Source organism: Styela clava, chromosome 1 (assembly GCF_964204865.1).
Source record: "Styela clava chromosome 1, kaStyClav1.hap1.2, whole genome shotgun sequence".
NCBI classification, from domain to species: domain Eukaryota; kingdom Metazoa; phylum Chordata; class Ascidiacea; order Stolidobranchia; family Styelidae; genus Styela; species Styela clava.
Genome location: NC_135250.1, coordinates 1650062 through 1665093, shown reverse-complemented (window position 1 = coordinate 1665093; position 15032 = coordinate 1650062). Strand labels below are relative to the sequence as shown.

The window sequence follows — 15032 nt, the reverse complement described above, 5'->3', positions numbered from 1 at the left end:
ATTTGCCGAAATTAGATGGAATTCACATATTCATATCGGAGGAAAGGAAAAGCTATCCAAACCATATCTATCATTGGCGAACCACAGCCTCTTATCTGGTTACCAGTTTATATTAGGTATGGGATTAGTTAGTTTTGCTATTTATCGTTATCTGCTTTGGTTGGGATCAAATTGTACTTCAGTTAGATGTGTACAGTATATTTTATAGAAGTAACATTTTGATAAAATCAAAATGAATGTTATGTATTCCAGAAAATATATTATTAAAAATATCAACACATGTTAGGGGCCAGAGCACAGTTCTCCGATTTCAAGATGTCCCACCATTTGGTTTAATAAAACAAACATTCACTCTTTTTTTCTGAGTTACCAATGGTGATGTTTTACATTGCGCTTCCTTTATTTTATTGCGCAGTACTAGTTTGCTGATATGGAGGCCCAGACTGTCTCGAGAAAAAGGGGGCGCACTCACTGTTATAACAGTATAAATGATGCCTTTCGATGTGGGGGCTATTCTTGCAATCAGAAAACTGAGCCATACTCATACATGGCTCTTCAAAACAAAATACTATTATGAAATCAAGCTGTTTGTCACTTTCTAAATGTCTAACTTTGAATAAAATGACCGTATGACCATCCTCTGCCCTTCACTGCCCCCAACTTAAACAGGCATTTTTGGATTTTACGTACAAAGAGAATGATGATGCACATGATATGATCACAATTGTGCACAAATACTAGTAATTTAATTAACACGATCAATAAGATAAATGAAATATGTATAGACATTGATAGCGTCCTTTGTTGGACGATGGTATTTGACAATGATGGTGGAAGCAACGTGTGGGTATACAGTCTTTTCACCACACTGACTTTACCGGCCACCATCATTATTAAAAAGTGAGCAGTAATTCTTGAAGAATATGCGTTTTTTACAACAAATTAGCTTTAATAATTGACATTAGGTAACTACCGTATATCCTCGCATAAAGGCCGGTTTTACAAATCACCGCAAATTGTTGCATAAGAGAATTAATGAAAATGATATCCATCATTGTTGTTTTACTTTTATTGATAACAGTAAGAAGTGTCTCAAAATCCTTCAAATTTATCTTCATTATCACTGTCAAACCCTTTAGTGTGATCATACTCAGCATTATGTGTGTAAAAGCCAAATTTTAAGTGCGATCAGATTTATGCAAGTATAAGCCAACCTCTTAGTTTGGCAACTTCTTTTTATGAGTTTTGAACTCATTATATGCGAGGTCGAGGATATACGGTACTTATTTGATATTAAATAATTTTGGTAAAAAATAAAGCACCAGAGCTTGTGATTTTACACCCGCCCTGGTTATAAGAACTAATAATCATTTTCAAATATATACATTCTAAAATTAAATCCACCTCTTCGAATTGATGTCTCATGTCTCATGAGACACATGACAGAATAGTTTTATATGTTTCAAGTCATTCGATTTTTTATTGGTTGGCATTGCGTTATTCAAAGTACTGCTCCCGAATGAGAACGTCACCTGGAAAAGTAAAATAAGAGAGATCAGGGGTGAATGTAAAATGACTTTACATACTATATTTTCCTGCTGCCCTGAATCAGCAAAACCGAAGGGTCATAAATCAATCAATATATCTTGTGATAATCGTTTTCTTTTTGAAGTACCGATATCAGGCCTAAACAGAGATGGTTAATTGCACCGACAAGATTTTTATAAGGAATAAGATAAATAGCAGCTGGCAAAGTCGATTTAATAATGTGATTGGCAGACTTTTAGGCATCTAATACATTATAAAATATATGAATCCAGATACAAAGTTTACACAAATCATGTTTGAAAAGGCTCATGCGAAAAATAAACCACTGCCAAAAAAAAAGATGCCGATAAATAGTATTCGACTCACTTTGGTTCTTCAAGTATCCGCCATCCTTTGCCTTCTTTTTGAGCTCCGTCAAGGAGTTTTGTACAGATTTTCCTAAGAAAGGAATTGATTTATTTTGTGATACATAATAACTTGAAACAAGATCATGTATGTCACCATGATTGCCAAACAAAAAATCTGATACTATGAAAGTGATATATGATTTTACCTATGAATTCCCACCACCATTCCAGGAAATGCAGTTTCAGATCACTGGTAATCTGCACATTTCGTATGTCTCTGTGCTCTAGATTGCGAACTCCAATTTCATTTTCTGCGAAATTACGCCTATCCCTTATTGGAATCGCTTTGATGAGCTCGTATATAATCTCGACAAGAAGATTTTCTGTTGTGAAAAGGCATAATTATTATTTATTTCAAATTGATATTTTTTAATTTTATCATATTTCCTAGGTTGCTAGACGATAAAAAAAATATGCAGATATTGTACTGGACAGGTTCAAACATACCGTAATAACTTCCTAGTCAATAAAAAAGGTTCAAAAGTAATAGAAGTACATATTGGGAATATACTGCAAATGGGAATGGATATATATGTACTTCTTACTACAGGATTATCTGAATGAATGAAAGAGAATGGGATTAAATTCAGTCATCAACTGAATGGAATTATCCAGTGTTTTTTATGCTTCTCTGGTAAGTGTTATTACTCATCGATCTTAAGATCGGTAAGTATGTTGATAGGTATTTGTTGTCTGTTTGTTGTTATTTGATATCTCACGAATGCGAGGTTAAATCTTCTCCAAATTTCGCATGTACATGCATCATATCCCGGACCAGAAGCCTATTGATTTTGGGTAATTATGTCGTCTAATTAGCGAGTTATTAATTAATATTTTTTTTGTTCGTTTTTTATATAATTTACAAGTTATTAATTCTTTAAATTTTTTTTTCGCTGTCGATCGATGAGTCTTCGGTCTCCGACCAATATTCTCGCTTTTATCTTTAGTAGCAAGAATTTTAAACATTCATAGTCATACAGGGTGACCTTATAAGAACATAAATTTGGGTACCCCCTGCCTATAGGCTTCCCCCTTGACACAGCTTGGTGTAAAGTAGGCGAACAAAATCAGTTACCTCCATAAAAATGATGGAAATTTATTAGATTTTGTTTGTAATTGAACTTCTGTTTGTGCGTGATGGGTCCCACTACCCAGAAGTTTCAGTAGTCTATGACGCAAAAGTTATTTCCCCATTATGTTCCAATTAACGTTCTCAGCGTTGGAGACAGACTTGTATCCTTTGTGCACTAATTTTTCAGGAATTAAATAATGTTGGATAAACATACAGTAGGTGTATTACCTGGGATCTCATTCCTATCCCGCCTGATGCATCTATCCATTTTCATATACAAATGAAAATTGAGTCTTCTTTTATTTTTTCTTACGGTTTCTATGAACTGTTCTCTGCCTGTATGAAATCAGATGGTTCAATTCTGCTGAATATCAGACAAAATTATTTTTGAAAATGAGCAAGAAAAGTTTATTGCGAGAATTACTTTATTTTTGAATAGCATAGGGTAAATTGACAAGTAGCAGTACATTCAATAATTGTAATATTAAAGAGATTTAGGATGTCACCAGAGATACATCTAATAACATTTTTATTCCGTAAATTGAGGTGGGGATATCTGAAAATGTTTTTCAATATATTTATTATAGTCAAAATAACTTTTTATGATGTAAAGTGGGCCATTTTGCCTTGGAATCATGCTTTCTAATGAAATTAACTGGTTTATTGATAGATTTACATAACCGTTTATTGCGATCGTACTAAGGATACGGTATGCGACTTCTAACATATATTTATGTTTACTTGTGTCGTGTGAATGTCTCAAGATCTGATATAATTCCTCCTTGGTAAGATTTTGCCGCAAGATCTTGTCAATGATTCTGTCTGGAACACCCAATAGCAACCGAACAAATTCAAGGAATTTGTGTGAAACAATTCCATCTGCAAAACCCTGTATCTCTAAAAAAATATATTACTTGGCATAACAAAATATAGCACCTTGTTTGTACATTATATATAACTGTATGCGGTAAAGTTCGTTTACAGCAGATTTCGGTTAAAGTTAATCCTTAGTCTCTTTTTATACCAATTTTTTGAAAATTTTACAACATTACGGCCTCCTTATCTCTAAAAAAATATGGTACCATATGCAAAAAACTGCACACCTTCACCAATCCACTTTTTATCTCCTTCCTCATCAAAAGAGTTGATAGCATGGAATGTTGACGACACTAAAAGTATTATTCGAATATATGACTTCAAAAAATGGTACAAAAAAATTGATCAACATTTTCAGAAATCAAATGGTCACCCCTTGTTTTTCCCACTCAATTCACAAGGGGTTTATCATTGATAATGTTTTCTATTCTGTACACATGTCCATGCCATATCAAAAAGACAAATTTGAATTTCACACGGTAAAATGGTTTTTGTGCTTTGATAGTTTGTTCTACTTTTACATGGCCTTACACCTAGTATTATTTATACGTCTTGTTATAATATAAAAAAATTATCACCTGTGTTGTCTGACATTGTGCCGTCAGTCACTATTTCTCAGTAATTCTAAATACTTAATCTAAGACCTACTTTAACCTAGGTCTAATAACAATATACACAAGATCAATTTTTGACTTAATGAAAAGTAATAATGGGTAGAAGATTTTAGAGGGTCATGTTAAGACTATACTAGCTATAGAGAGAAACAAAAAAAATTTTGTGACAATTTAGTTAGTTCATTGCAGGGTTCTGCAGCAGAGACGGCCAAAACTGAATAATTTGTTATTCCAAAATAATGTATCTTAATGAGTTAAAATTTAAAAATGCTGGTTGGTTGATACTGTGAATTGATTGTTTTTCCAAATAAAATCATTGCGGATTGTTTCTAAAAGCAATGATTCAAACATCGAATATGTGAGTAACTGATTTTAAATCAAACCAATTTTATTTTAGTCCCGATTACTTTTGTGAGATATTACGAAGGTTCGAAAAACACAATATTTGGGATATTTATAGCTATAATGACATCAAATTACTTTCATGAAACAAATAAACTTGGGAGCATATAGGGAAAAAAGTTTACATATTAGTATTGCAAGCTAAACAAACATTAAAACAAAGTGTTTCAGTGTTATGTTTCAGTGGACAGTTCCATGATGAAATGGAATTTAGATTTCTTAACTAGAAAAACATGAATTTCATGTCAAACAAAAATAAAGTTAACAAAATCCAGATAAAGGCTCAGTGATACCGTCAACTATATAATCAAAATCATTTTTCAATCAATATATATACAAAGATAATTCAAGTTTGCCGCATAATTATTCCGCAATTATCATGAAATGTCTTTTTCATAGTTTTTATACAGTATGCGAATTTCATATCACTGCTGTTGTAGTTCCCACTTGTGCCAGCTTGGGTCCTGCAAATAGTAGGAGGAGTTACCTATATATCGATTTTAATTATATATATACACATGATTTAAACAGGTACAGCCACATAACAAAATATTTGTCCTTTATACCTTCAAATATTCTTCAAGTTTAGGATTCAAACTAAAATCATCTAACACTACTTTTTGATAGTCCAGATAAAAAAATGTAGTAAATTTTAGAAATATCTTTAAACTAAGCAACTGAAGTTATTGAGTGGTAATTATAGTATGAGGGGAAGGTATTTTTCTGGGGTTAAAGGAGAAATTCATTATTTGAAGGAAGGTTATGAAATGTTAAGACCAGTAGCAGATACTTCTAATTGACTTGTTTTCTGATAACTCATGAGAGTATTGTGTGTTTAGTTATGATTGCAAACTTGCAAACTAAAGCCACGAGTTGAAAATTTAGGCTTCCAATGGTTTGATAGTTATTATGAAAGCATCAACTTGACTACCTAATAATTCTCAACAGACAATTACCAGTAAAAAAGGTTTCTATGTACTAAATTCTCATTTTTACAAATTCTTGTAATTGTATGTGATAAATTATTAGTGTAGTTTTTAAAAAAATCTGAGGGGCGTAGATAAGGTTTTTGCTTGCCTGAAATTGTTTTAAACCAGGGGTTCCCAAAGTTGATTGGCCGTGGGCCAGAAGCTTAAGCAGAAGGACATTCGCACCCAGGACAGGGGAGCGGCAAAATGGCTGTGACAACACGGCTGGGGTTCAGGGCGCTCCTAAGTGCCTTGAGAAAATTTTGAAAAATAGGCAGTAAGCTTGATTTTAGATATACCTAGCGCCGCAGTTTGTTAATTGTTATGTAATAAAACTAATAAATATAATAGTTACGTGATAGAATACCCAAGGAATAACAAGCACAACTTTAAATAGGAATTTGCAACTGATAGCGACTAATGATGTTACTTGCTCATCTGGCATGCGGACCTGTATAAATGATTACTTATGGTTTGTTGTGTTACACAAAAACATTCCAGTATATATAAATTTAAAAAACGAAAAGCCAACATAGTTTAGTTGTATATTTTTGTAGATACGTGTAATTGGATTTTGCTCAAAAAGTGACTCCAATTCAGTACATTGTATTTACAATACCGCATTCAAGTGAACAGAACATCTGTCAGTCTGGGCTGAAGTTTTGATTTGTTAAGGCCTATAATTGTGTTGTTAGAAAAACTGATGGTGGAATTTTCATATCAGGAGAAATGATCCGATTAAACTATTTTTTTCACTCAAGTTCGGAGGTCCATTTCAAATTGTTACGCGGGCTACAGTTTGGGAACCCCCGTTTTAAACGACTTGAGTTTTGAATTTTGATGTGATATGTCAAGATAACAGTTTCTTGTAGAGTTTGCTACTTACCTCTTGCTGTAACTTTATGATCAGCTGATACTTGAACTCATCACTGAACTCTCCATGTCTTCCGATGATGTTTTCTATTTCTTTGTCACTGAGCTTCAACTTTGTACGAGAAAATTCCAACCAGTCTTCATCCAGAATAGCACCTGACACAATGCGACTGACGGTCTTGAAGTTGCGATTTCTGAATGCGCCACCTGAAATTGGTTTTAGGTCAATAAAACTCGGGAATTAATAGGAGGTGCCATCCACATAGTTTTTTGTCAGTTCACAAGAAATTCGTTTCATTTCTTTGCCAGGGTATCAAAATGACAAAGTTTAGTTTCCTCTGCTCTCATACAGTGATGGTTACCGATACTTTATAACGAGCACTATCATAATAGGACGAGGTAAAAACAATTCATGAAACAAAAAGTACAAAAAACACTCGTAACTTCGAAGCCAAGCTATGTAAGTGCAGGTTATTATTTGAGTTGCATTCCTTCCAATATTTTGTTGGCAGTCGTTGAGTATATTTTACTTATTGGGGTCGGTCAACCAGTTATTGAAACTTACTTTTTGCTTTTCTTCCCATGAATTCCTCTGCAAGTGTGACTAGCTCTTCTCTGAGAGATCCTTTTTCTTCATTCTCCGCTAAAATATAAATTCTACTTAGTATGATCTGATTTTCTGTAGCTCTGTGTTAACTTTAAAAGGCTCTCTTGATATTGATATTTGATAAAGTTATTCAGGTGCGGCTCTGTACTTGCGTCCACAAACCTACAATGCTCAATTATATTGAAATCTCAACCAATTTTTTGTGCTCTGGGCTCGACCGTATAATATATAAAAGTCATAACCTGGTTTCGAATAGGAGAATTCAATATATGGAATAGGTCTGTCTGTGCTTACTATGCTTATTCATCCAGTAGTTAAGCATTCTCAGTTTGATTTTCTCATTAATCAATCCACTTTGGCTGATCATTCTGCGTTGCTTTTTAATTGATATCCCTGCTGCAGTTCTTAAAAAGCTCTCCCAATTGTCAATTCCTGCCATCTTTCTGTAAATCTGAATCAAAACAGAAACATTGTGCAATCAGTTCTCTTTTAGTAATATAGCAAAATGCACAAGATTGCACCCCTTTTAAGTGGATTTAAGACGGCGGTCCCAAAAAGTGCGCCCGAAAGTTAACAGAATTGTATTAAACGTAACTACGGTAATATATGACTGAATATTTTACATTTTGTGTTTTTTTATTATTTCGAAGGTAAATCAGGCAGAGATGAAGACGAAGAGTTGACATTGCCTTTATTGCTTAGGCTTACATGTTTACAAACTTTTACAAAACAATCACAAAATTTAATTTTCATTTGTGTAAGTGTGCCGTGAGTTTTGGCGCAGCATGAACAAAAAGTTTGGCAACCGCTGCTGTAACCTGTAATATAATATTTAATCAATAGGCCTAATCAAAAAGGTCATAAACATTGAATTGAGGTGGGGTGTTGTAAAGCTAGTGGTCAAAGCGTTGATTATTTTAATGTCGTCAATTAATAATAGTTGTTGATTAAGTTCAATGCTGTGTTTTCAGCATTGATTTACTTCAGCGTTGAGTTTTCTTATAATCAATCCATAATTTAAAAGTTGATTGGTGTTGAATTATGCGATCTTTTTTCCACAGTCTTGTAACTGCGCTGACCATAGAATGACACTGTTGTTAGTTTTAAGCAAAGGGGTAACCTGGGGTAAACGACTCCCCATAGTCTGTAACCAGCTGTACATACAAGCCCTTCATATCCTTATCCCGGTAAGAGGAAAGCCGATAAGACAGCTTAAACATATGGCGAACTACAGCCTCTCGTCCGGTTACCATTCCATTCCGCCTATGGGATTAGTTAGTTATTTATTTTCGGAAGCATGGCCTTGATAGTGGAAGAAGTCGTAACTGACCAACAGTTATGTGAACCACCCAATGGCGGCGAGGAGTCCAGCGATCCTCTCGTACATGACCCCGCATGGGATTCGAACCTGCGAACCCACGTAGAGTAATGTTGTGGGTTACATTCATAGTGCAACTAAGCTTGTTTACTTTTATAAAGTTAGGTATGAAACATGTCAGTTTGTAAATAGTTATACTTCTCAATTTTCCATTTTTCAAATAATTGAGTCCTGCATTTAAGATAAGAAAATGACAGATAACTATGGTGCGAGGAGAAGGGATGCTATTTACCTCATGTCTTCCTCTCGTGTTTCCAATCACCTAATTGAAAAACAAAAAACAGTTAGAAATGGAGTTGCTTTCTGCAATATATTAACGCTTGTTTGACTATTTCACGGTAATTAACTTGTTTGTTGAACCAATATTGAATGGCTTACAATTTTTAGCTTCACAATCATTATTTTTATCATATTGTCAGTATTTATTGCCCAATTATGCCTCTGAGTGTTACGAGAATATAACTCGGTCAACTTGCGTAAAAAAGAAATTACAGTTTCCACTAAAGCACTTTTTCAAATTCAAGTGCAGGGAGTCCTGTATGTATTAACTGATAAAAGTAATCACATGAATATATTGACGTTGACAATAGTTTATACTGGGCCAATCTTAGAAGCTGAGGCAGAATCAGAACGTGTTCGATCCTGCCTAATATAAAGTAGCTTCCCACATATCGTTAGATATCACTATACTGTGTAGTTGGTCTGATTACAATATCTGTATGCTGGTGTTATGCCCAGATGTTCTAGTTAGCCAAGTAACTAGTACTACATTGTATGATTTGTTTTCTCATGATAATATAGCAAAGTGTTAAGATTGCACACAATCCAGGACATTTGGAGAATACCGCAACTTGACAATTCGTCCAGGAGGCATGGAGTGTGGAACAAACTTTATTTAGCCAGTGGTAACATGAACCATTTAACCATTAATGCTCAAGCAATGTTTATTCCAGGTATCTGATGGGCAGTGGAAATATGTGGGCAAAAGTAAACAGGTTTGAATCTTTTGGTGAAGTTCTGGGCTACCTTAGTAAATCCACATATATTTATAGTTCAACTGGATTTAAACTTCCATAGGATTCATGGAATATAATTTGTTAAATTAACAAGGGATGCAGGTAAACAGCATCCCTTGTTCAATTTCTCCAGACCTCTTTTCATCATCTACGGTAATTGAAAAAAAAAATTTTTTCAAAAACTCTTTCTAGGAATAATGGTGCCTTTTATAGTATTACATGCTTGTTGACAGTGATAAATATGCCTGCTTGATTTAACATATATATTGAATTGCATAAATTTTTTTCCTTCAAAATCATCTATTTAATCACTCTGTCGGTATTATGCAACTGTATATTTTGTATAACCTGTGTAAAATAAAAACTACGGGATTTACTGTTTCTATGTTCACTATCAAGATTCTTGTTTGTCAAGTTGTTAGCTTGATCAGCTGAATTACTAAGAAACACTTTTAAACGGATTCATTTGAAAACAAAAAATGAAATAGTAATAGGGTAAGATAAGTAATCACAGCCTCGTTTGATCTGGTTGAAATGCTGTTTTTATTTTTTCTGCAAAATCAATGTCAGTGCTATAGATGTGTGCTGCCTCATTGGCATTTGAGGTTGGAATATATATTTGGTCACATGAACCATGAAAAAATCTAAAAAGATTGTTATGTTCACAAGTATCAAACTTTATTCGACCAGTGGTTACTTGAACCATGTGGTAATGCTGAAAAGCAATCCTTTTTATGCTTGATATCATTTTAGTGGTGCAGTGGAGATTCAATGCGTAGAAGAAATCAATCAAATTTTCTCTTTTAAAATAATCGGAGTGGCAACATTGCGATTAAGCAGAGTCAATGTTACAAGTACATCTCGAATTTGCCGAATAGCAAAAATTAAAATACGGATCAAAACAATATATAATCCGGCAGACCTAGGGATGGATAAAATACCGAATCCGGAGGATTCGAGTCCCAATGTATTCGAATCCAATGGGATCCGATAACAGGATTCGGTTTCCGCTTCCTCGGCGACGTGCGTCAGTTTTTGTCTATTGCATTTTCCAATTTAATAATCAGTGACTAGCGATTTCTCTCGCCACGATTTCTCTCTCGTTTGATTGTACTTATGTTTTCTCGCAAAGGTGGCAGATATCAGACACTGTAATCCAGCTTACATATTGAGAATGCGATGACGCGTTATCGATCTATTTTTGTGTTTTACAGTTTCACTATCTAGTTCGCCTATATTAATCATCATCATTGGTGCCGACTTACAGGCGATTTTCCGATTACCTGGTTGCAAGTTGCAACAATCTTAGATTTTCGTGAGCATTATTCATTTTAAATTAAATGACTTTTCGTGGCTTTGGAGTTCTCCCGGAAAATGATATGTATTAGATGTCTCATGTTAAAACATTATTTGTGATTGATTTAGATTGAACTTTATTCTTTATGACGCCCATGTTCCGAAAATACAAATTTTGACGCAAAACAACGCATTGTGTTACAATTATTTCGCACTCCGATTGAAATACACGTTTTTCGGAATTAAAGTCGCTGACGTAGCCGTTCATATCGTCCAAACTCGACACACATTTGGTCGAGTGTCGGGCGGTATTATAGTCGCCGATAAAACCCTAGAGAATCAGCCCGCTCATAATTGGCTAATCTGTGTCATAATTTGGGATTATGGCTAAATGAAATGTATTTTGGGGGGTCAATAGTATTTCATAGTGGTCTGCATGTGAACAAAACCAATTTCAAAACTCAAAATGTTTGAGTTCAAATTATCCATGCTTGATCTGAGTGTTCTTAATTACGGTGACGTCATCATATTTTTTTTTATGTATAATTTTTATTTTGCAACAAGGTCAAATTTATTTGTATGAGTATTTCAAAGCTAAAAGTGAGAAACTTTTCCTCGAAATTTTTTGAAATTTCTCTCTTCTTACCGGCATATGGTCGGACGCATTTACGCTACGTAATTTGGGCGCGTTCTAGTGGAAAGCGACGAAAGTAAGCTTTTTAGGGACACATTAATGATGTCTTTGGCATTTTGCATTTTTGGTTGGTGAAATATTAAAAAAATTATAGAGGGGTGTCAAAATGACCCAGGAACATCAGCGGTCATTAGGTTAAAAGAGTTGCCACACTTTGTAAAGACAGTTAACCTATCCGGCCATAACTATTGAGTCTGGGTAGATATATAATCATAATAACAAAAAATTAAGATTTTATAATAGAAATGAATTTGTCTATTATTTTGCGAGCCGGGCATATCATCTTATTGCATCATATTTAAGTGGCCGCAAACAATATGTCCAATATGGGGATTGTATCTCTGAAATGGGGCTTATTGAATGTGGGGTCCCCCAGGGTTCCACGATTGGCCCGCTGTTATTTCTATGCTACATAAACGATCTACCTTTGGCATCTACTTTTCATTCGACATTATTTGCCGATGATACTTCTCTGCTAAAATCAGCATCCTGTGGTTTAGAACTTCAAACTGTGGTGAATCATGAACTCCAGAAGGTCGATAATTGGCTTAAAGCGAACAAATTATCCCTAAATTATTCTAAAACAAAATTTATGTTGTTCTGTGATAAAAAGCATGGTATTTCCACATTTAGAGTTGGCATTGGCAGCAACATTATATAACAAACAAAATCCATTAAATATTTGGGAATCACAATTGATGACGAACTGAGTTGGAAGCCACATATTGCCGAGTTATCCAAGAAATTATCGCAAACTCTTGGAATATTTTACAGGTTAAGGCATATTTTGAAATCTAAAACACTTAAATTAGTATATTTTAGTCTATTTCACTCACGTCTGCAATATGGTCTGCTAAGTTGGGGCTCAGCATCAAAGTCTTCCTTACAGCCAGTTCATGTTTTGCAAAATAAAGTTTTACGATGTATGGCATTTGCAGAGAAAGTTCGTGTAACTAATTTGCAGCTCTACTACCAGTATGAATTCCTACAGCTGTCTGATATACATACGCTAGAAATAGCAAAGTTCATGCATCGGTATGAAAATGACCTTGTCCCTCCTGTTTTTAAACATTATTTCACCCCATTAAAAAAAGTGCGCACCAGGTCTCAAAGAAACAAGGTTTTCTTTACTCCACAAGTGTCCACTGAGGTGGACAAAACATCTTTGAAGTATATGGGTGTACAGGTCTGGGGCAATGTTCCACCTGAAACTAAAAAAAGTTCTGTGCCTGTTTTCGGTAAGAAACTGAAAAAATATTACCTACTGAAATATTCTAACTTGTCCTAATATCTGTAGTTTAATTAATATGCCTTTAGAACTGTGTTGAAAACTGCATTATATAAATTACTACATTACTATAAATTTAACTGTTTCATATAAACACTGCACACTGAGGGTCATAGCCCTTTTTTCCAACTCATTTATGTATATAGGTAATAAAATTGCTGTCCTCTTTTCTTTCATTGGCATCAATTTGATGATTTCTATGTTCGACTTTAAAAGCCATTGTTATTGATATTTCTACATTTTGAATTATTGCTAAACATGTCATAATATGATTGGCTCATTGTTATTTTCATTTCTCCATGTAATTGAGTATAAAATATTGCTCCCTTGATCCATATAGTACTGCCTAATATACTGTAATTACCTTTTTTATGTCATTGAAAGTTATTGTGGTATTACTGATGAACTGCATAGTTATTGCATATTTAATTGTGGATCATATATTAATATTCTAGTTCCAAGTATGCATAAATACTTATAAATGATAGTAGCCCATTTGTTAATTAATTTAATAACCTTTATATATTGTGAAAAAGTGATTAACTGCAATAATAATTGCATATTTAATTGTTCATATTCAACTGTGGATCATATATTAACTACTATTCTATTTCAAAAGTATGTATTAATAATTAAGAATGTTGGTAGCCACTTTTAATTCAATAACCTTTTTATATCGTGAACTAATTAAGGTGTCAAACTCGAGTATCGGTCGGAGACCAAAGACTTATCGATCAAAACTGCGGTTTCGATTCATGACTCTATAGTGACACTGTGTGTCCAAACACCAATTAATTAATAGCTCCCTAATTATACGACATACCTCTACCAAAATCAATAGCCATCTGGTCCGTGAAATGATGAACGCACATGCAAAATTGGATTGGGTGGAGATTAAACCCCGCTTTCTTGAGATATCGCTTGCATCTAACAGACAGACAAACAGACAAAGATCGATAAACAAGATCAACAAGAAATGATATTTTTTACATCATGCACTCGGTCTATTACTGAATCTGTGATAATATTATTTTTCGTCCTTGGTATTCATTTTTGATCCCGGTCTGTGTCCAATAACAAAAAATATGCTTTTCGTGAAAATTTTTCCATTGGACAAGTCCGGCTTCAACCAACACATGACCTCTCTAAATTCTAAATTGCCCTTAGTAACTTCCATAATACCATTAAATTGCCGACTCGTTTCCTTTTTTCCTCGTATTTATTTTTATATATTTATATTTAATCTCATTTGTATCCACCTATGATGAACTTATATATAGCACATACACAAGGGTCGGGAGCCTAGATTACTTTAATCGGTCTTGCACACCGACCCGCACAAAGCAATAATCAATTACTGTGGAATATTTTCGTTATTGTATTATGTTTATATTAGTGTTGATTTTGTTTTTGTGGCAATAAATCTCTCTCTTTGACATAGTTGATTATAAGTGATAGTCGTCAAATTTATTTTACACCATTATTTAACCAAGTGCGGCACCCGTTGTGACGGCATAAATTACAGTGGCCTTGGTCTGGCTGTTGTAGCGCTTTCACATTAATAGTAATTTAATGTTTTTAATTATTTTATAATTAGGTATTTTTTAGTTTTTGTATTTCACAATTCAGTAATGAAGTGTATGCCCTATTCAATTTAACATACTAGTATTTAGGTAAGGATTTTGTTTCTGCGAGACTAAATATTTATCCTTCTTCTATGCTTTTGTGTCGGCGGATCCGTATGCATATAATGCAAGGATGCTGTAGCAAGAGTAAAGATTGCTCTCCTGACTGATTCGATAGACTCTTGAATCACATAGATTAGTATTTAGGGATCAATTAAAATTTGGAAAAGTTAAAATTCTTATATTCCATTGTCATTATATTCCAAAATCCAATCAAATTCGCCTTCTTAAAATTGTATCCCATCAATATGGTGGGAGAATTCCCACATTTGAATAACAATAAAAATAGAATAGGATTCGGTACTCTG

The 15032-nt window shown here is 34.0% G+C and overlaps 2 protein-coding genes and 1 long non-coding RNA gene across 6 annotated transcripts in view; 1 reads left to right on the top strand and 2 right to left on the bottom strand.

Annotated features, from left to right (window-relative positions):
• Positions 1–715: 715 nt before the first annotated feature.
• LOC120348251 (uncharacterized) lies at positions 716–4634 on the bottom strand. The gene is made up of 7 exons (XM_078116000.1): positions 4482–4634; positions 4131–4196; positions 3769–3924; positions 3256–3363; positions 2102–2278; positions 1915–1986; positions 716–1532 (listed from the first exon to the last, which is right to left on the bottom strand). The coding sequence occupies exons 1-7, from the start codon at positions 4495–4497 to the stop codon at positions 1498–1500; spliced, it is 630 nt and encodes a 209-aa protein (XP_077972126.1). The 5' UTR covers positions 4498–4634; the 3' UTR covers positions 716–1497.
• Positions 2275–15032, top strand: part of LOC120348253 (uncharacterized) — a 37604-nt gene continuing 24846 nt past the window's right edge. The window contains exon 1 of the long non-coding RNA XR_013477805.1: positions 2275–2589. This is a non-coding gene — a long non-coding RNA (uncharacterized LOC120348253). The remainder of the gene's footprint in view (positions 2590–15032) is intronic.
• Positions 4563–15032, bottom strand: part of LOC120348511 (uncharacterized) — a 101007-nt gene continuing 90537 nt past the window's right edge. Inside the window, exons 13-17 of one of the 4 annotated variants that reach the window (XM_078115996.1) lie at positions 8978–9007; positions 7662–7818; positions 7326–7403; positions 6774–6967; positions 4563–5383 (exon numbers count right to left, since the gene is read on the bottom strand). In XM_078115996.1, coding sequence (XP_077972122.1) covers positions 5345–5383; positions 6774–6967; positions 7326–7403; positions 7662–7818; positions 8978–9007 — 498 coding nt within the window. In that variant the 3' untranslated portion in view covers positions 4563–5344. The other 3 variants (XM_078115993.1, XM_078115999.1, XM_078115991.1) reach the window with 3 other exon arrangements.

Bases quoted from the DNA above. Each gene is read 5' to 3' on its own strand.
- LOC120348251 (XM_078116000.1), bottom strand. The intron at 3,925-4,130 runs GTGTGCAGTTTT...ATATTTTTTTAG, and splicing joins TAAAAAGTGGATTGGTGAAG to AGATACAGGGTTTTGCAGAT. The intron at 2,279-3,255 runs GTAATACACCTA...TTTTCACAACAG, and splicing joins GGATAGGAATGAGATCCCAG to AAAATCTTCTTGTCGAGATT.